The 21,229-nt window shown below is 29.7% G+C and overlaps 3 protein-coding genes across 3 annotated transcripts; 1 reads left to right on the top strand and 2 right to left on the bottom strand.

Moving 5' to 3' along the window:
- Positions 1-8,114: 8,114 nt before the first annotated feature.
- On the bottom strand, positions 8,115-9,820 carry LOC137814421 (large ribosomal subunit protein uL4-like). Its single transcript, XM_068617157.1, has 2 exons — positions 8,660-9,820; positions 8,115-8,396 (listed from the first exon to the last, which is right to left on the bottom strand). Exons 1-2 carry the CDS (start codon positions 9,752-9,754, stop codon positions 8,283-8,285), a joined length of 1,209 nt encoding a protein of 402 aa, XP_068473258.1. The 5' UTR covers positions 9,755-9,820; the 3' UTR covers positions 8,115-8,282.
- Positions 9,821-11,061: 1,241 nt separating this feature from the next.
- Positions 11,062-13,983, bottom strand: LOC137814418 (protein REVEILLE 8-like). The gene is made up of 9 exons (XM_068617155.1): positions 13,360-13,983; positions 13,074-13,131; positions 12,856-12,979; positions 12,608-12,766; positions 12,352-12,477; positions 12,160-12,269; positions 11,784-11,843; positions 11,535-11,650; positions 11,062-11,462 (listed from the first exon to the last, which is right to left on the bottom strand). Exons 1-8 carry the CDS (start codon positions 13,485-13,487, stop codon positions 11,543-11,545), a joined length of 873 nt encoding a protein of 290 aa, XP_068473256.1. The 5' UTR covers positions 13,488-13,983; the 3' UTR covers positions 11,062-11,462; positions 11,535-11,542.
- Positions 13,984-17,478: 3,495 nt separating this feature from the next.
- Positions 17,479-18,408, top strand: LOC137814416 (uncharacterized). Its single transcript, XM_068617153.1, has 2 exons — positions 17,479-17,792; positions 18,043-18,408. Exons 1-2 carry the CDS (start codon positions 17,630-17,632, stop codon positions 18,306-18,308), a joined length of 429 nt encoding a protein of 142 aa, XP_068473254.1. The 5' UTR covers positions 17,479-17,629; the 3' UTR covers positions 18,309-18,408.
- The last annotated feature ends 2,821 nt before the right edge of the window (positions 18,409-21,229 follow it).

Here is a 21,229-nt window from a genome sequence, read left to right as displayed (position 1 = left end):
TCAGTCTAACTAAAATGTGATATTACATTACTAACATGAATTTTATATATATAAAAAAACAACTTGAATGGTAAACATGTTCATTTGTGTGTTGGATTATTTATTAGTAATTTGTTTGTTCTAATTTTTTTGTGTCCATTGATATCTACAATCATTACTTTTATTCAACTTATAAACATAATAACTCATAGGGTTGTCAAGAGTAAAGAAAGGTGGCAAAAGGAATGAGATATGAACCATTTAAAACCTGAAAACCATATTCAGCTATTGCATAGGATCTTAATCAGTTGTACTTAGTATGGTTATTTATGTCATTGACATGAATTTTTCTAAAAGGGATAAGTGTAAAGATATTAATAATTAGTATTTGAATAAAATATCAATGGATTGAATTTTTGATAGTTAATTTGAACCTGTCATAAATTACCTTCACAATCTTCTATTAGTACTAATTTTTTGTATATGTAAATTAGGGGTGAATTTAGACCTTTCATTCAATATTTTACTTCATTGAGTATAAACACCTCTTTAGTGATATCTTTCTGGGACCATGTTTTTTATAAGGTTCATCTTATTAATAAACATCATCATATTTTGAAAATTGGTCTTACTCTTCTTCCCCCACCTCTTCATTAATATCTTTTGGGACCATGGTTTTTACATTATTGTTTATCTTCTTAATAAAATGCCAGTCATCTTCTGGTCCACCTTACTCCATACCCTTCTTTATTATATTTTACAAAACTCCAAAACTATGCCTCTTTTACAATTTTGTTGTTGTGTGTGTTTGTGGACGATTGTTAATGTATATTAGTTAGTAATATATTATCCTTGTAAAAGATAATTATTACATGTTATAATAACTTTGTAGTGGAATTTTTCTTGCTCATAACAAATTTAAGATAAACTTTAGATTTAAATTATTCAATTACAATCATATGAATCATCACATTTTATTCATTCCAAATATATTAAACAATAAATTGTAAACATCTCATGTTTCATATTACTCATGCTCGAAATTCACTGACATAGTTCAATACCACTTGTACTATCCAGTCTTATAAATACAAAGAAGTTATTATCTATTAACAATATGGATATTGACCACATGCAGTTACCCGTGAATATCGCTTTGTAATAGAAAAGTAATCGCCTCCACGCACCAATAACCAGTTCCATGTATCCGGAAAGATCGATCTTATGGTTACTTATCCTAAAATGTAAACCTATAAATACAATCTCAATAAGTATTCTCATTTCAGTTACTACTTCCTTTATAATTCACTTGTATTTCCTTGTATTTTTACTGACTTAAATATCAGAAAGTCTTTTGCAAGTTACTACTAAAGCTTGACTTAAGTATTTTGTTATTCTAAAATATGTGATGTCTTTGCTTTTTACATTCTCTCATCTTCTATTCGACACCCCTAATACAAACAAATCATTAATTTCACATAAACAAACTATGTAAAGTTAATAAATGATGCTATTACCTTTACTTTGCAATCCTTTAGAATATACTAAACTTCAACTCTACAAAGTGGTAATAATAGGAATAGCACCTAGAGGTAATATTGAAGTTTAATTCAATTTGTTGAATAACAATAATAATTGCAAACGAATGGAATATCTCACAAAACCATTGAATTTTCATGTACGGAAGGAATCACATTTGACCGTACTAGCTGTTTTTCTTAATGCTTACTCTTTCAATTTATCATTTTGTCCCTTTAGATTCCTGTTAGAAAATGTCAAATAAATAAATTCAAGTATGTTTTATTAGAATTTTATTTTATTTCAAAATTTATAAAAATATTGAGATTTTTTTAATGTTTCAGTATAATTTTTTTCATAACGAATAATAAAAATATTATATTGAAAATGAGAGAAAAAACACATATATACATTGTTATCTTCCACATTTTTGTAATATGAGGACTGAGTTTTGGTACAGTAAGATGTATATGTGAATATATAAGCCTTGAACATATATATCATATGAGTTTTTTTAGAATGCTATTTATTTTAAAAAAATAAGATTATGATAAAGTTGGCAAATGCTATGCTTCAAACATTATTGGATGTTGTTCACATGTTAAATCCCACTCATGTTTGGTTTTGTAGTGATATTTTAATGCATAAAGTCAAAGGTAGTGCAGAATTGGGATGAGATTAAGACCCAACACAAAACATATCTTTATAAAATAATGGCAACAAAGAATCCATTACCACGCCTACAAAACGTTATTAACTTTGAAAATCTCACATCGATAAAAAAAAATTAAAAAAGCAAAAACAAGATATTTTATAATGTATAAAAAAAAAGTAAAAACAAGATATTTTATAATGTATAAGTGAGTGTAAATTTTATTTCATAAGTCAATTTTGTAAAGTTGAGTTACATTTAAAAAAATTAATTCTTATTATCGTATTATACATTACAAGAAAATCATGAAATAAAAATCAATTTTTAGAGACCAAAATAATTAGTTGTAATAGTAACTAAATTAGAGATAATTTTAGAAACTAAACAAAAAAATTGGTTTCTAAATTAATTTATATTATTGTTAAATAGTTTCTAAATTGGTATCTAATTAGCTACCAATGTTTTAACTACCAATTATTTAGATTCTAAATTTGGTAGCAAAAACTTTTAGAAACCATTTAACAATAATAGAAACTAATTTAGAAACCAAAAATTTATTTAGTTCCTAAAATGGTCTCTAATTTAGTCACTATAGCAACTAATTATTTTTTATCTCTAAAATTAGTTTCTATGTCATGATTTTCTTGTAGTGATAGTCATTTAGAGTTTATCGTAGTGAGAATTTGTTAGACTTATGAAGTCACCTGCTAGTAGATCACTATCGGATCACCTATAAATATATAGTCTCACGTATAAGTTGACAGTTTTAACATAAAAAAGATGTATTGTAGATTTCAAATCAACTAATGATATGAATATTTCAAAATATAAAATATATAAGTACGTGTAAACAAATCCGTTTTATACAAAGTTAGATTGAGTTAAATTTCAAGTTTTAATAACAGAATATGAATGCTCCTAATCTTGTTTTGAAATTAATTGGGTGACGCAATTAGAAGTATAATTTGTGTGGCATTATTGGATGTTAGTGAAGTTTGTTTGGGGATTAATGGTTGGTTAGTGGAAGATGGTATTTGATGAAGTGGTCCAATTTGAAGTTTTGTTTCGAGAATTCATAGGTTGGCACGAGGTTTCTCTTTATGAACGAAAACCAAGTTGTTAGAAAGCCTAATTTGCATTCCACTTAATGGAAACAGATAGGCCAACATAGAAAAGGAACCTCACTTTGCAATTTGTGATGCCAAAAGCAAGTTGGATGAATGAGGAACTAATTTTAGGTTAGTGGTTTTGTGACAAATCGTACTTATTACTTGCACTATCACCTTTGTATTCAAACACAACATATCTTCCTCTATCATCTTTTCTTTCAATTTGTCTCTATACCTATATTCACCTACTCCTACATAGGTTCAAACTAATAGGACTCTCACTATTAAATGTCTTCAACAATCCCATATCTTAATGTTTTTTAACTCACAAATATTTATGAAATAACCACAATTATAAAACCATCAATAATATCCTACTACTATACTATCATTAAATAAAATTCAATTTTAAAAAAATAATTAATAAAAAAACTAAACTAAATACTATCTTATTAAATTTAACAAATTATTAATATATAAAATAATATTTAATTAATTAATTAATATTTAATTAACCATCAAGATTTAAACTATCAATTTTAGAATATTAAATACTTAATAGCTAATTAGATGCTAATTTAGAAACCTATTTATAAATTTTATTAATAATAAAATCACCTTTTAATTTTCTAATTATTTTCTGTATTTAAAATTATTTTTTATTTAATAAGTTTTTTTAGTAAACTAGAAAATAAAATAAAATAAAATTGATTTTTTTAAGGTTTATGAATCAGCTGAGTATATTTAATTGGGTGAAAATTGTTAATTATATAAAAGTGTAAAAACTTTAACTTTAACTGGTGACATATCTACTATTTATTCTAATAAAATAGTATATAACTTGAAAAGAAGTCCATGTTATCAGTGCTTTAACTTATAATAAGGCTGTGACATAAAACAACTTTTGCATTCATGATGAAACATAAACTTTGTCTCTTTTTTCTAATGTTGGCACCAAATAGGAAAATGTATGTTTTGCTTTCATGTTTGATTTGACCTTTAAACATTTCAAATTCATATTTTGGATGTGGGAAATGAATATTATTAAACACAAATCCTCATTTAAGTTTTTTTAGCAATGGAAGTAATATACAAAAAGAAATAAGGGGTGTGATTCAATATAGAAGTGCAGATCCAAAACTATTATATTGCATTTGAGCTAAGAATCCAAATATTAGATAATTACTTTTTGGTCAACTGCAAAAGAAAAATGAATAATAGAAAAGTAAGAAAAATATAGTTAACAAAAAAACAGATGTTATTTTGAAGAAGAATTGAAGAAAAATTAATCAGATATTTTAGAATGTATTCTTGCACGTTGTAGTTAGAGTTATCTAACCTTCTTTTTGTCATGAAATTTTAGAATAGTAAATAGTTCATGAGGGAACTTAATATAATACAAAACTAAGAGTTAATTTTATCTTAAAGATGAAAATACTTTTCAGTAAAATATGTAAATTTCTCATTAAATGGACGCAAAGAATGTAGTGCACGCTTTATGTAGAATCCCTAATCAAAATTAGATTTGGTTATATCACCATAACTATATTATAGTTGAATTAATTGTAACTAAATTTACATTTTTAATATTATGATATTATATAAATTTATGAAATATGAAATATGACATAAAAATTATAAATTAATATAAATGATTAAATTATATATTATAGTATATTATATCAATAATTTTAAAGGTCAAATGAATCAAGTTATAATCTAATCATATACTTAAACGTTAAACTCTAACTATTAGTTATATTTTTTTTCTCTAATCGATAGATGTTTAATCCAACAATCTATCTTATAACAAGGTCAGATTAACTAAGACACAATAAAATATTGATCCAACTTATAGTTTATAAAATTAAAATAATAATTATACATATAATGTATATGTATGTGGAATACGTAAAGAAAAAAAAACTCTAATAATTTAGTTATATTAATGTTTGAAAACATAAATTGTTTGAATATTTATCATTAATTTATTTTAAAGATATTGAGATTTTGCCCATTTTATTTGATGTTTAGATTATGAAAAATATTTTTTGGTAACCTTTGTTTAGACTATGATAAAAATAAGATGCAATTTGATTATATTGATAAAATAAATATATTATGTAATTGGAAAAATAGACCATTATTAACAATTATATAAATTAGTTCTTGGTGGGATTAATTTATATATATATATATATATATATTATGATTTATTTTAGTTGATATAATATTGTAGTTATTGATGAACTATGAGAACATATAAGATATTGTGAATACATGTAATAGCCCCAAATAGTATATTACACATTTATTTTTATATATTAAAAAATATTTTAATTTTCAAATCAATTTATTTTTGAAAAATACATGTTTTAGTTTATTATTGTAAATACGTGTGAAGTTAATTTTCTTAATAGTAATTTTGAGATGTAACAATATTCAAAAGTCATGTTTAGTGAATGTGAAAGATAGCTTTGACAACGAAAAAGATAGATTTGGCTTTAAAGAAAGAAGGAAGTGTAACATGTAATTTAGTGCATTAAAAAGCAAACTCCTAGTAGCATTCACTTTTGGATCTAAGACAGTAGGCAGAAAGGGGTCTAAAGAAGGCTAATTCTCCCTGCACCTGATCATTTCAAACTGACACCCGATTGTAGATAGGAAAATACTAAACTGGTCTTAATGAATTTGACATTAGGTTAAGTGAGATATGTGCACCCAACAATTATATGTTCTGGATATTGTCATCCATAGACACCTGTTTGACTTCTGGATTTTTTCATCCATAAACACGTGTATGACTTCAGGATTTTTCAATCCATAAGCAGCTCTATGACTTCCTGATTTTTTTATCCATAGACACCAATATTAGGTTCCGGATAAATCTATCCATAGACACCGAAGACAAGGACATAGTTGAATTTTAAAATCTTTGTAGGGTGCAGGAAGCAATTGATTGGGTGTAGGAAGTAATTGCCTCTAAAGAATTAAGGTTTAAACTAAGCATATGCATATCAAATGTCTATGGGTGTCACTCATCAAAATTGGTAAAGTGCAGTACTAATACAATTGATTGACAAAAACAAAATATATAGCATCCCATGGCATGAAAAATGGTTTCACTCTGGGTATTGCACAATATATACTTTAATTTTTAAAATACATAGACATTTGATATGCATATGCTCTTACAGAAGGACTGATAAGATATGAACTGAAATGACAAACCTATCATTAAAAAGATACATTAAGATGGTATATTCCTATGTATTTTGAGATCTGAAAATAACTTCTGAAATATATTAACTAAATTACATATACATTCTGAATTACATAATCTTACATCACAAACCTATTATTAAAAAGATACATTTCGATATGTATGTTTGAGATTTGAAAATAACATCATTCAAAAATTCTGAATATGCATGTTTGAGATTTGAAATATAACATCTGAAATATATAATTCAAAATCTATCAATACATTCTCAATTATATAAACTTCAATCCTCATCCTCAATCCTCGGGTGCATATTCCAAAATCAAAAATACATTTTAAATTCCAAAAATACATAATGTATTAATATATTTCGAAATGTAAATTCTCCAATATATTTTTATCTAAAAATCCATTATAGATTGCCCGTTTATGAATCGAAAAACATATTTCAAAGTACAGAACTGAAAAACAAAATTGAAAATAAAAGTTTTATAGGAGGATGCAATGAGAATGCAGAATGCAATCCCTCAAAAAAATGCATACTCCTTTCAAGTGCCACACGATGCATCCATGCAGTCTAGAATGCATAGATGCTTGTAATTTTTTATTGGCTTATTGTAACACAGTAAGAATGAACATTGTTAAGTTGAAGGGTTATTAAGATGTTGGAGAAGGTGTTCAGCCGTTAAAAGGAAAGGGAATTTCAAATTTTGCCAAAAACTATTATTCTAACATGTATATATTTTTACTAATCCCCTTTCCATATAATATACAAAAAAGAGAATAATAAAAAATGTGACCCTAAATTTGCAAAAAGGAAAACCATCAAATGTCCCTACCAAACCAAAATTCTTAGACTTAAGCACAATTTTTTTGAAGATAAGAAATAAAGTATATACTCATAACGATAGTTAACATTAACACAATTTCAGTATTTGTGGACTTACAATATACAAAAAGAAACTACAAGATAAAAAATAAATATTAGAAATTTTGAATAAAGAAAATATATTTTACCATTTTTTATTTTAATGTTGATAAGACCATTTGGTAGCTATTGTTAAACTTGAACAGCATCATTTTATATCTGACTATAAAGAGTTATAAGGAGTTTAAGATTTAGTATTTAGGATTTATCAATTATTTGTATCTAAATCCATTTATCTTACAAGATAATTTTTGCTTTCATTTGCTATTCAAAACTGTCGCAATCTCTATACTCTATTCGGTCACATGTAATCTCTACATGTGAAAATAGTTCAAAGCATTCGGTCATCTCTGTTCGTGGTATAAATATGTACTCTAGATGAGAAAATAGTTAGTTCAAATACATCTACACAGATTACCATGGCAAGCAAAAATTTGAAGAATCCCGGTCATCTCTGATCGTGGTATATGTAATCTCTATATGAGAAAATAGTTCAATGCCATCTTACACAGATTGCAATGGCTAGCAAAAACTTGGAGAATCTCAGTCGATTGAGATGTCTTCGGCTGGATAAAATCTTTAAATTGATTTTTCCCCAAAATAGTCAACTAGTAGAAAATGGGGTTTAAAATTTCATTTGAAAAGAATAAAGGCCTCAATCCAGATATTACATATCAATTTCATTGCAGCAAAGCACATGGAAGATGAGCAAACAACTTTAATAATCAAATTCTAAAAATATGCAAACCATACTTGCCTTAAACAACATCAAAGTGACAATGTTTACTCGAACGATATAATTACTGTATCAAAAGTGTAAATGTAATCTAAAGAAAGTAACAAAACAAAAAACTAATCAAAATTCAGAAAAGTTCACTGGGAAACACCCAGCCACTTAGAGAAGTTATCAAACTCTGTATAATCAGAGTCTGACACCATAGTTTGATACCACGCTTTTCCAGCAGCTCTGATAGCAGAAGCCTCCTCCTAAGAAGAATTATGAAACCAATATGTCATTTCAAAACAACAACAATTACTAAATGTTAAAATGATAAACCTAAAAAAACACAAAAAACATTGATAACTCACAACCACAACATGCGAATTCTGTTTCCAAAATAAACCAAGACTATGCTTCTATTAACATTTAAACGCATACCGTAATAACAATCACCACAATGCACATTAATTTAATAAAAAATAACATTCCGCAGAATCAAAATCATTTGGGAACTGAAAAATTCACTAACCTTTGAAACATTGTTGCGCTTCTGATCAAGCTTTTCCTTCTTGGCCACAAGGCGCTGCTTCTCAGCGAGAAGAGCCATCCTTTTAGCGGTCTTAGCATAGGGATTCAGCTTCAACATGACATTGAGGTTCTTGAGAGGGTTCTTCTTCAGAGTAGCGCGCTTAACCTCCTTATTAACGGGCCTCACCACGGACTGAACCTCATCGGAATTAATGATACGGGACAAGTCCGAGTTAACCATCTTGGCCCGGGGAAGAAGGTAGCCCTTTTTTTTCTCGGAGACCTTGTCGAAAGACCCATAAATGGAGTCCAGTTTCTCAAACGCGGACTTGGTCCAGATAATAAACCTCCCAAGGTGGCCACCGGGTGCAAGCTTCAGAAGGTTAAGCCTGTCAACATTTGCCACCTCAACACCAGGAATGTTCCTGAACGCTTTAACCGCTTTAGCCCCTTCAGATCCGTACACGATAAGAGGACCCCTGCGAGAAATGTACCTACGGTTCCTCATTTTCCCCTTGCCGGGACGAATTCCGCGGCTCAGTTTCGCTTTCTCCGCGTCGGGGAACGCGCCGATCTTCTGAAGAATTTTCACCGCTTCTTTGGACTTCTCCACACTCTCGATGCTGTCGCTGACAACGAGTGGGAGCTCAGGGACAGACTCGATGCGGTGGCCGCGGGCCTGGACCAAGGAGGGTATCGCGGAGGCGGCGATGGCGGAGACCACGGCGTGGCGTTTCTGCTGAACGTTGATCTTGCGGTGCCAGCGGCGCCAGATCTTGGTGGGAGCGAACATACGCCCGCCGCGGCACATGTTGCCGAAGGCAGCCTGACCAGCGCGGTGCGTGCCGCCGCCGGGCACACGAGGGATACGCGATACGGCGCGGCCGGTACCCCATGACTCAGCGGATGTCTGGTGGCCGGCGCGCTTGCTGACAGCGTAAGGCTGGCGGCTGTTGCGCGAAATGTTGGAGTGGACGAAATTGACAATGTCAGGGCGAATGGGAGCCTTCATGACATCAGGAAGAGGGACGGTGGGGGCTGCATCGCCCTCTAGGGTTTGAACGGATACGAGAGGCCTTGCTGCTGCTGCTGCCATTGGAGAAGGTTGGTACTCACAAAACTAGGGTTTAGGGTACCGGTAGAAGAAAGGGCGGAAAATGAAGCGGTGATTATATATCTAGAAAGGCCCTCTTTTTGCTTGGCCCATCTCAGGCCCATCACTTGGGAATATGTTTGTGCTTATTGGGCTTATTCTTACTACCCCCATCAAATATTTATTACTCTCTACATATCCTTCTAACAATGTGTTTGAATAGGGTGATGAAAACTGAAAAGAACAAAAAAATGAGTGAAACAATATTTATTTAAATTAGAATAAATAAAGATAAATGAAAAATTACTTTTAGGCAATTGCTTCCTGCACCATATCACTGCACCCGATTCCAGCGGAAAAGACGAAACTGTCCTTAAAAAAAATTTCCGAAATATGTATTCTGGATTTTTTTTTTCCAGAACGAAATTTTATATTACAGATTTTTTATCTGGAATGGGTTTTTCATTTTTTTTCCAGATTTTTATTTCCGAAACACAATAATTTCTTTTCCAAATTTTTTTTTCAAAATGTATTATTTTTCAATTCCAGATTTTTTTGTCTGAAATAGAATTTTAATTTTTTTTAAGATTTTTATTTCCAAAACTCAATAATCACTTCTGGATTTATTTTTCCAGAATATATTATTTTCAATTCTGAACTTTTATTTTCGAAATTAAGGACATTTTTGGAAACTAAAAAAATATGTTGGGTATATGTAAAAAATATTGGGTGTAGGAAGCCTTACTTTTATCATAATATTATTTGATTTTTTTCTTACCAAAGCCGAGCTGATATTGTCTAAGATGATGTCCGAACTTTTGAATTATTTATATATTATTATTATTTTATTTATTATATTTAAAAAAATTGAAAATAAAAAAATAAAAGGTGCACACAATAATTGACTATGAGGTTATTTACTAGTGGAATAATAAATATGATAATGTATATTCTCACTTCAACCCATATACTGTGCGAAAAGTTTTTTTTTCTACGCCAACTTTCATCTCCTTCTCCTTTCATCTCCTTCTCCTAAGTTTACATTTGCATTCCAATTATTGACGCCAAAAAGGTTAATTGAATTATAATTTGAGTTTTTTCACTATTATGGTGAATTATTAATTATTGAAATAAGGAAAATTTTAAAAAAGTATTAAAATAATTAAATTATGCGTACTTGATTAGATTTTATTACAAAGAAGTCGTGTAAACTTATCACGAATTAATTTATTTTAACTGAACTGAATTCATACTAACTTGAAGTTTTTTAAAAATTTTACCGTTTTAATAATGATATTGCACAAAAATGCTAAAAATCTCTAAACCATTTTCTGTTTTGATGCTCTTTATCATTTACATTCAAAGTTGGGGTAAATTGTATGGAGGCACAAAACGTAAAATGATAAATTTGCTGCCATTTGAAGCCCCTAAAACGTGAATCCAGCAACACATGAAAGCTACCATCACCAGCCCCCAACTCTCGACCACCACCACCACCACCCACTAACATATCTTATTATTAGAGCCATGTGTCTCCACGAATACCACATCCTATAAATAAGTACTATAATCACTGTGCACACTTCTTCATATCTTCTTGGCTCTTACAAAGGCTGATGATGATGCTTTTGTTCCATTTACAAGCTTCCCAACGAGTGAATGCATTGCTGCTGCTTCAGCAAAACTTCAGTCTTCCATCCAAATTTGACCACTGTAATAGGAGATGTTACCATCCAAACACAAAAGGAAAGCTACAAAACATGAGAGGATAACACACACGTACTTGTTCAATTAATGTTTGTTGAGCTGTTTGACATGATTGGTCGTTTGTCTATTTCTTGACATCAATTTCTGCCGCCGAAATTCCGCGTTGGCATCGTATGATGAGATGGCATTCCTCTGTACAAAACCATAAAAATTAACTTATATAATCTAGCCTTCAAATATAAAGTTAGAGTTCAATAATCGTCACAATTATATATCAAGAAATTTTATCTCGTTGTATTACTTTTAATTCTGCAAAATAACTTACAACGGGCACAAAGTCAGGACTAGACAAGTTGAGAGTGAGGTTTTTCATTAGCAACAAAACCTGCAGAACACCAAATATGTAAGCAAATTCTCAGTCAACAGATAATAAAAATAAGTTCTTACCTTGTCACAATTAACCTGGCAAATCTCAAGGACAGGTAACTCTCAATTTTAACAAAACTTTTAACATATGCCTTATAATGCTAACGAAGATTACAGATTGACATGCAGGAAACAAGGTTCTTAGTCAGAAATCTAAACCTGATAAACTAGGAAATGCATATATGTTATAGCACTCAAAATGATTTTAATTCTCTCCACTTTCGCTGCATGTCACGTAATTGAATGATGATGTTGAGAAGTTTTATTCTACTCACAGTTTCAAAATTTATAGGATCCATCTCCTTCAGCTTCTGGACATGGCCTTTTGTGTCTGGATCAAAAATACTTCCAATGAAACTATAAACTTCAGCAAAATCTGGTAAACCTGAGAAGACAATCACCACCACCTATTAATTTCACTATGAAACCATATGATGAAAAAATATGAAAGGATGTAAGATCAATACCATGAAGCACCTGAGTCTGTTTCCCTTGTTTTGGCATCTCCGTAGCAGACAACTTTCTAGTAGAGTTCCCAACACCACTAAGACAGCTCCTGCCAATTATTGTCACCCCCTTTGATCCAATATCAGCTGAATCAGTGACGTCATAAAACATGAATAAGTGGTCAAAACTTCCATTTAGTACATCCATTGCAGATACTCTTCATCTCAAACAAACTATTGAACCAAAAATATGAAAGAATAAAAGAAGCATGCATGCCTTCATCTCCATGAAGATTGGTGAGTTCATCCTGATAGGGCAGTGATTTGTTGGATCCAGAATTCATAAGCAAGAATTTTTCATCCCATGTGGCATACCCGGGTGGAGGGGTACTAGTGGAAGAAACATATGCCAGGGAAGCTGGCAATGGCACCAAAACTGCCAGACCAGACAACAGCATGTCAGGAATGTGCATGTTATGATTTTAAGGAACAGAACATCATAGTGTGAATGAAATAGAAGCAAACCATTTTTGAATGCCTTTTGGGGGTAAGGATGAGCAGCTTTACGCTTAGGACGAGGAGGAGGCACATGTGCTACTGTCCCGTTCTTCTGAACTTTCAGAAAGTACTTCTGGGCATGACTTCTAATCTGAAGAAAATTCAGTGTGAAACTGAGAGATACGTATAATAGCATAACAGAAGATACAAATCATGAAAACATAGCTGAAGAACTGCTTCCTAACCTGAATAACTGTTTTTGAACCAACAAAATCCTCAATTTTCTTCCAATCTCTGTCAAATCTGAACATCGAAAAATATATAAAAAAAAGAAGTCAGCAATTCAATAGCAGATTGTGTTTGATACATCCCTCAAAGACCAAAAAAGAACAGCAAAACGACCAAAGATTTTGTTATGTGCCTTTTCTATCCAAAAGTTGATTAAAATAATCAAAATAACTGAATCTAGAATACAGATAAGTAAATAATTTGTGCAGTGAAGCAGCATTATGGTTAAGAATAGGAGCTCACAGTTGAAGAGCTTCGAGAAACTTGTCATGCTCCTCCTCAGACCAGCTCTCCCTAGACTTGGTGATAGTATAAGGCTTTCTAACCTTCTTGCCAGAGCCACTAGAGGGAGTTGAGGGCGCCATTGCCATTGGTTGACAACTTCAGGTGTTACTATGTTATTTAGTGTGACAAATTAAATATAATAAAAGAGAGATACCATCATACTCCATTTCACTAATTGTTGTTCGGCCTATCTCGCCATTGCTACCAGACCACTGATAAATGCATATTCTAGTAAACTTTATGTTTGAAATATTCAATCCTTTTCGATATGAGATCATGTGGTATATGACTAAATAGTGTATAAAAGTATCCAACTTTATGAACTAATATTGAATGGTGAGTTTTCTAAGCAGAGAAAGAGAGAAAAACAAGGGGACTGCGAGTTGGATTGTGTGGTTACGTGAGGTGCATAGTTGTAAATGTTAGGTGAGTACCACCAAACCAAACTTCCTTCACGTCCATTTCATCCTCTCATGTCACTGGCATACATACCCGAAAATCACTATTGCCACTTTAATTGTTCCACTTGTCTAAATGGAATTAACAAATTGGATTACATTTTAAGAGGTGATCATGAAACAAGAACAGAAACACCTTTCTGATGTAAGTTAAAATGTCTGATAACACATTTTCCGTAGTGTGAAAGCCAAAAATGACGGTATGACAACAGGGTTATGGTGTCGAATAGTTTGGCGGCGTAAATAGATTGTGAATAGAGAATGAAGATCGAAGAGAAGAGTGGTATAGAGAAAGAAGTTGAAGGGACATGAGAGGGGGCAATGTTTTTGTGAACATAAGGAAATGATAGTGAAAGAAAAGGAGCAGTGGGTCACACCGTCACCATTGACCACAGGACATCATACAAATCATGTGCTCACTGCTGCTTCTCTTTCTAGTTTCCCCAAAACCTGTGATTTTTACTAATGTTTTACCATTTTATCTCTTAATTATTTTAAATTTTTTAAAAATTACTAAAATGAGTAAATCTATGTAAATATGATACGATTTCACTAAAATTGTATGAGTTGAAACAACTTCAATATATTTAAACTTTAACTAAAATTTTATATTTATTTTGATAATTTTTAAAACTCATTTCATTCAAAAGAATACCTATTCATTTTCTACACCAAGAGAAACTGCAAGATTGGTCTTTGTATAAACACATGTTCTTGATAATTGGGAGGATTTGATTGGTAACTTTGTTAATGCTGGAATTTATGTATAAGAGAAATATCCACATTTACGAGAAAGGGTCATTAGGATTCAATGAATGAAGATAGAGTGAAGTAATACAAGAGATAAAGGGTATAATGGTAACAAAATAATATCCCAAAAATTAAATATGAAAAACCAAATATTTAAATAAAATATATTTATGTAGAAATCCTTCTCTCATGATAAAAAACATATATAAATTAGATAAATAGTATTGCTCATGAATCTCTCAAATGAGAAGCTACAACTTCAAATTTATCAAATGATTTGTTATTTACTTTCAAGAAATACAGCATGGTAATTTAATATGAGGTATAATTTTTTTCTATTTTCCCATCGACTTGTAGTCCTAAAATGTATAGATGTAAAAAAATCAATCATTTAATTTCTTACCTTTTATATTACAAGATTGTGTTTATGTTAATGATTTTATGGTGGATAAAAAAAACTCACCTTAAAGTAAGTTCTTATTAAATGACTTAAATTTGTTCAAACTATCTTGAAAGCACAAACAAAGATACGAATAAAAACTCTTTAAACTTCTATAAAAAAAAAGAGAGTAAAAGAGTTATGAAGAGATGGTGAATCAAAATAATAAATGAAATAATTTATTTTTCTATTTAAAACTTTAAAACTAAACTTAGAATTTAAATTGATATCTAACCTTTAATTCTTCTTACCTTACAATCATAAAAACAAGTCCTTAATTTTTCTCCAATGAAATTGTCTATAATTTACTTTACCAAAAAAAAAAAAAATCTTCTTTCATCTTCTCCTAAAATTTTCATATAGTATTTTTAGACATTTCAACCATTTTAACTAAATTGTTGTCTTTTCTTTTCAAATATCTAATATATTAATATTCAATTCTTATATATTTGATGTCAAAAGACAAGTCATTTTTAACTTGAATCACATAAAGTTAAATGATCACATAAAGTTAAATGATGTGACTAGAATCTCATATATTCTTTTCGACTAAGATATATTAACTATGTTATCTAGGATAATTAAAGGTGGTGATAAAACTATCTCATAAACTACTAGACTAATACATTTGAAAATCTAAAATGGTATAATAACACATGTGGTTGGTGTAACTAAAAAGCATGATCTTAAGCTTCAAACTCTAGTTATCATCTCCTATAATTTGAATAGGACTTTGGTTTGCTCATGGATGCCTTCATCCTATTATTTAATTATTTAACATTCTTTGTTGTATGTTGTAATAACTGAAACCCCACTAACAAACTCTTTCAATCTTGCTACTAATATAGTGGAGTTATTTACTTCTATCATACAAAGTCTATTAAGGAGTCATGTGGATGTTGGCATAATAATTTTGATTTTAGGTAAATTCCACCATAGAAAATATCTTATTCCAAATTTGTAGATAATTCAACATACACATGTTCAACATATATATAATTATTTGATTGTTCTCTCAAAGTGTCCATTTGTTTAGGGATGATAAATTGAATTGAGTTTAACTTGGTTATGAGGCTTCATGCCAAGTCTACTAAAACCTAGAAAGGAATCTTGGATCTTTGTTTGATATAATGTTGGAAGGTACAACAATCTAACTACCTCTTTAATGTACAAGTAAGTCAATTTTTCTATAGTTATCAAACTAACTAGCAAAAAATATCACTCTTTATCAATTGATATACTATAATCTAAAAATAAATCATGCCCTCTCACAACATATGTCAAATGGGTAACAAAATTCAAAACAATATTATCTCATTATTTTCACTCTAACACTTTCAATTGTTGTAACATATCACTTGATCTTTAATGGTCAACTTAATTTTCTAAAAGGCCAAACAAGTTACTATAAACTAATTCACATCATTCATATAAAGTTAATAAAAAAAACCTTTCAAACCCTAATATATTTTAGTCATGTCAAGGTGCAAACTAAACTTACTATTTTTTTTTTCATTCCTAGAAGATTATCTTCTTCACATTTTTTGGAACACAAACTTTATCCTTAAATCTCAACACTTTATCTACTTTAATATTTAAACTTATATGTGTTTTAGACTATGATATACCAATTATCTTTCATTGACCATCTTAAGAAATCTTTAGTTATAGAAAACAGTCACAATTAATATGATAAGGTGAACACGAACACTAATTAACATTATGTGATACACCACATTTAAAACATGTAATCCCTAACGATTATATGATTGTTGTTGATGCTCTTGTGAAGGTACAATATCCTTTTAAGATTGGGATTTGATATATGGTTTATTATGATCAAACTTTTCCTTTTTAAAGAATCCATCACCACCTCCTTATCACCTTCTAGTCTCTGTCTTAGCTTTTTCTACATTATTTTTCAACCTTTAAATATTTTTACCGAAGACTCATACAAACATGTCCCTACAAATTACACTTACCCTTTTAAAGTGATAGTAAATAACACTTACATCCCTCTAATTTTAAAATAATTACTCACATTCGTTAAATGCTAAATAAAATCATATTGTTATAGATTTTGAAATAAACTCACCTCCCAACTACTTCTTTTATTTTATTTAAAAGTAATATATGAACTAAAATTTAAATAAAAAATATGAAAACCAAAACTTTTATAATATATAAAATAAAATAATTTTATTATAAAATAAATCATTCTAATTATTATATGTTAATAATATTCTAAAAAAATATTGCAACTAAATTATAAATTTTCATAAAAAATAAAAAAAATTATATGTTATTTACTATCACTTTAAAAGGGTAAGTGTAATTTGTAGGGACATGCATCATGGGTTGGGAAGGGAAAAATTAGAAATTGAGATGAGAAGAAAATGAAATATAAAGATGAAGTAAGGTGGTTTGATTGTAAGGTGGAGGTTGAGGGGCAAAAGAGGAAGGACAAGTGTGAGGAGGTGGTGAATTTGGAGATCCAAATGAAAGGATAAGGAACAGGTGATGATCCTTTCTTCTGGTTTCCACCTAAACAATTTTTGAATTCAAATTCAAATTCAATTGCATGCAAATGGATGTTTATACACATCTTTCATCACCACCTTTCATATCGCATCGTTTCTGTTCTTCACGTTACCACCACTCCTCTTCCTCCTCCTCCTCTCATCCACCTTTCAAGCTTCTCTGTTCCAAGGAATCTCAACCAAAAGACGATAACAACAATAAGGGTATGCACTTACTGTTCTACAATCACCATTTTTCCTTTCTATTACAGTGATGATCAACATATGTATGAGAGCATTTTTTTTTTGTAGAAGTTGAATGTATGATTTTTATTAATCTGAAGCTAAAATATGATTTTCCCAGACACAGTAATCAAACTCTGACTGTTGAACTTCATTGCTTCCAAAAGCATTCAATCCATCAGTGTAGAACTCACTGCTGCAACTTATTTTAAGTGTTGATTAAATGTGTCAGGTGATAAATCTTCAAGAGACTGGGACAAGGCATGGTCAAAATTCAAGAATCAAGGGGGCAAGAAAGCCTTCTCAAAATTTTCAGATAAGTATGTGAGTTGGAATCCTAGGCGTTCAGAATTCCCTCTTTCTGAGGAGGTTGATCCTATTAAGAGAACAGAGAGATCAAACCTCGAGTTCTGGAATAGTCCCACTTTCACTCTTGGGGGTGCAATTATTATTGTCACATTTCTTTTGTTGTACACCATTCTTGCACCAATCAAGTGATCTCTTTCAAAGCAATGTAACTGTAGAAATGAAGTTTTATTTCTCAGAAAATGTAAATCCTTTTCGAATGAAGTTGATGGCTTCTCCCTTTTCTTCTCTAGTTTTGTTGCTTCACCCACTTGAAACAATTTTCTTCCTCCGATTTGTCGTTGGCTTTTCATGCCCAATCTATTTTCAGATGGCTTTCCTGCATGCTGAAGTGAGGTATGAATATGGAACAAAATGATCACATTGTGTGCTTGTTTGAACCCTTTTTTGGCTAGGGAAAGTTCTTGAAAAGTGAAGACAAGATAAATGCTGGACTAGTAAATGACAATTAGTGAATTGGGTTTAGGTTATAGGGTAATCAATCATGAACTTGATAACCTCTTGTTTATACTCAATCAATCTGACAACTTCCCTTCTTGGATATTTAATCAAAATCCATTAATAACCTATGGTGTAAACCGGTTGTATTTACAAAATTTTCAAATTATTTTGCATACCTAATTTCATTCTATAAGGTGACTTATAAATCAACATGTTCCTCTCGATCGATTGTCTAATTATATCGATTTAACGTGGAATTTCACTAGCTAGCGGGAAGGGATACATTCATGATTTCATCCGTAAAAGAGTGTTTTTATGATGTGGTGATATTGTATGTGTTGACAAAAACATATGTGTAAGATTGTTCAACTTTATTACTCTATGTCTCGTTCGCCTTGGTTGATGACATGTATACTTCGGTTGATTCTTCATTGTCGTGTCCTAATGACAACAACATGGTATTGCCACTTTTCAACTTCCATTTTATCTGTTCACTCTTTGTCCTTAAGGTGCCTACCTCCTCGATTATTTTTCCTTTTAACGTCTCTATCTCTCAACGAAACTCTTCCAATAATATTGTTTAATCCATGTGATTCTCAGTGTTCGTCATGTGCCATGTGGTAACCATGTGATCTTTGATTAAGGTTTCTGCTCAGTCCCATGGTGAGTGCAAAAAATATTCTTAATAGGCTGAGGCTACCTTCGTAAGACTGCGTTCTCTTGCCAATTGTCGCATCCCTATTACCATTACCTTGGTCTATGCAAATCTGGGAAGTCTCCTTCAACTCTATCTTGGTCTTTTCTCGGTTTTCAAACGTTGGGGTCAGGGTGCCTGCAAAGATACATCGACACTCCAGTTAACTCTTGTTTAAGTAGGAACTCATAGAGAAATTCAACAACACGCTAATAATTGCATAAAATCTACCCTCTTACGTTGGGGCAACCCTATTTATACTACTCTAGATGGACTTTACCTATACTGATGATCAAGACAAACCCAAATATCTTCTAATCATGTTTTTTGGCATTGATTTGGGTGTAATACTTTGCTAATTATGTTTCGGTTAATCATTGTGAGATAATATATTTTGTATTATGGAAGCTTGATGAACATGTTTCAACGTGACTAAAAGTATCTCGGTGCCCTAAAATGTTTAAAACCTTCTTATATGAAATATCGATGTTAAAGTATTTTTATTTTCCAATAGAATCTTAATTATAATAGTAAAATAACTCCTATACACGAATTAGATTCATGAAAAATCTTAAAATAAAAGTCCACTACTTTTATATTAATGTATATATTTGATTTTATAATTAAAACACTAGCAATATGGGTAAACTTTTTGTGCCATCAAAGAAAATATATAATTTTTAAAAAATTTATATAAATTAATAATTTTAAAGAAGTCACGCTTTGAATATTTGATTTTTTTTCTTTTATTTAACACTACTTTAATTTTTTTTACTTTTTAAATTTGTTTTCTTAAATTTAGATAACTATTTTTTTTATTTTCAAATTATTTGTATAATTTAATAATAAATGAAATTAAATATATATATATATATATATGTGTGTGTAATTCTAACAATCAAATTATAAAAAAATTCTCAAAATAAAAAAATATGTTTACGTAAATATTAAAAAACCTATTAAACTTTAAAAATATTATTTAATTTTAATTCATTAATCATATTATTATAATATATCTAAAAAATATTCATAAAAAACTGAAAAATTCATTAATCAAATTATTTAGAAAACCATTTCAAAAATTATATATATATATATATATATATATTTAGAAATTTAAACGAAAATAAAAATTAAAAAACTAAAAGAGAACGTTGAGCTCAAGTGTGATCTATATGAAGAAGAATAAAAATAATAATAAACTTTAAGCATTAAAAATTTAAAACTTATTAATTTTATGTTATTAATTAAATTAATAAAAATATGTTTATTTAAAAAATTATTAATTAAATTATGAAAAAACATTTCAAAACAAAAATTATATTTATTTAAAATTTTAAAAAATATAAAAAAAAACTAAAAAGAGAGAAATCTTACTTGTTTAAAACCAAAAGAAAAGTTATCTTCAATAACAAAAACAAGAAATAAACATGAAAATTTAAAAGATTAAAAAAAATTAAAAATTGAGGTCATAAATTCGAAACATCACTTTCGTAAAAAAATTCATATTATTTTTATATTTCTACAATAGAAACACGATTTAACTATTTATAAATCTTTTAAAATTTACTCATTTTAATAAATTTAAATAAAAACTGTATAAATATAGTAGAAAAATTGTTTTCTTCGAATTAAGTCCGAATCTAGTTTAAAGATTAAAAAATATAGGTGTGTAGTATTTTTGTTTATTTATAAACGAACTAAATTTATTGTCTCATTTCATTTGTTTTTTTTCTATATCAAATTAAAATGCAATGTGTAATTATAATGTAATACTCTTTTGATTAGTATACATTAAAACAAAATTCTAGTTCATATCAATATGTAACAGAAATATAGTAATAGATTCAAAGTGTTTTTCTAACAAGAAAAGATATCACAACACAATTCAAATTACAAAAAAACCAAACCAGTAAGT

The sequence above is a fragment of the Phaseolus vulgaris genome, chromosome 1, assembly GCF_000499845.2.
Source record: "Phaseolus vulgaris cultivar G19833 chromosome 1, P. vulgaris v2.0, whole genome shotgun sequence".
Lineage (NCBI taxonomy): Eukaryota > Viridiplantae > Streptophyta > Magnoliopsida > Fabales > Fabaceae > Phaseolus > Phaseolus vulgaris.
The sequence above is the reverse complement of the archived record's forward strand: the minus strand, read 5'-3'. Positions and strand labels throughout refer to the sequence as shown.

Bases quoted from the DNA above. Each gene is read 5' to 3' on its own strand.
- LOC137814421 (XM_068617157.1), bottom strand. From the start codon at position 9,754: ATGGCAGCAGCAGCAGCAAGGCCTCTCGTATCCGTTCAAACCCTAGAG. The intron at 8,397-8,659 runs GTTAGTGAATTT...AATTCTTCTTAG, and splicing joins AGCGCAACAATGTTTCAAAG to GAGGAGGCTTCTGCTATCAG.
- LOC137814418 (XM_068617155.1), bottom strand. From the start codon at position 13,487: ATGGCAATGGCGCCCTCAACTCCCTCTAGTGGCTCTGGCAAGAAGGTT. The intron at 13,132-13,359 runs GTGAGCTCCTAT...TTCGATGTTCAG, and splicing joins TTTCTCGAAGCTCTTCAACT to ATTTGACAGAGATTGGAAGA. The intron at 12,980-13,073 runs GTTAGGAAGCAG...AATTTTCTTCAG, and splicing joins GTTCAAAAACAGTTATTCAG to ATTAGAAGTCATGCCCAGAA.
- LOC137814416 (XM_068617153.1), top strand. From the start codon at position 17,630: ATGCAAATGGATGTTTATACACATCTTTCATCACCACCTTTCATATCG. The intron at 17,793-18,042 runs GTATGCACTTAC...TAAATGTGTCAG, and splicing joins AGACGATAACAACAATAAGG to GTGATAAATCTTCAAGAGAC.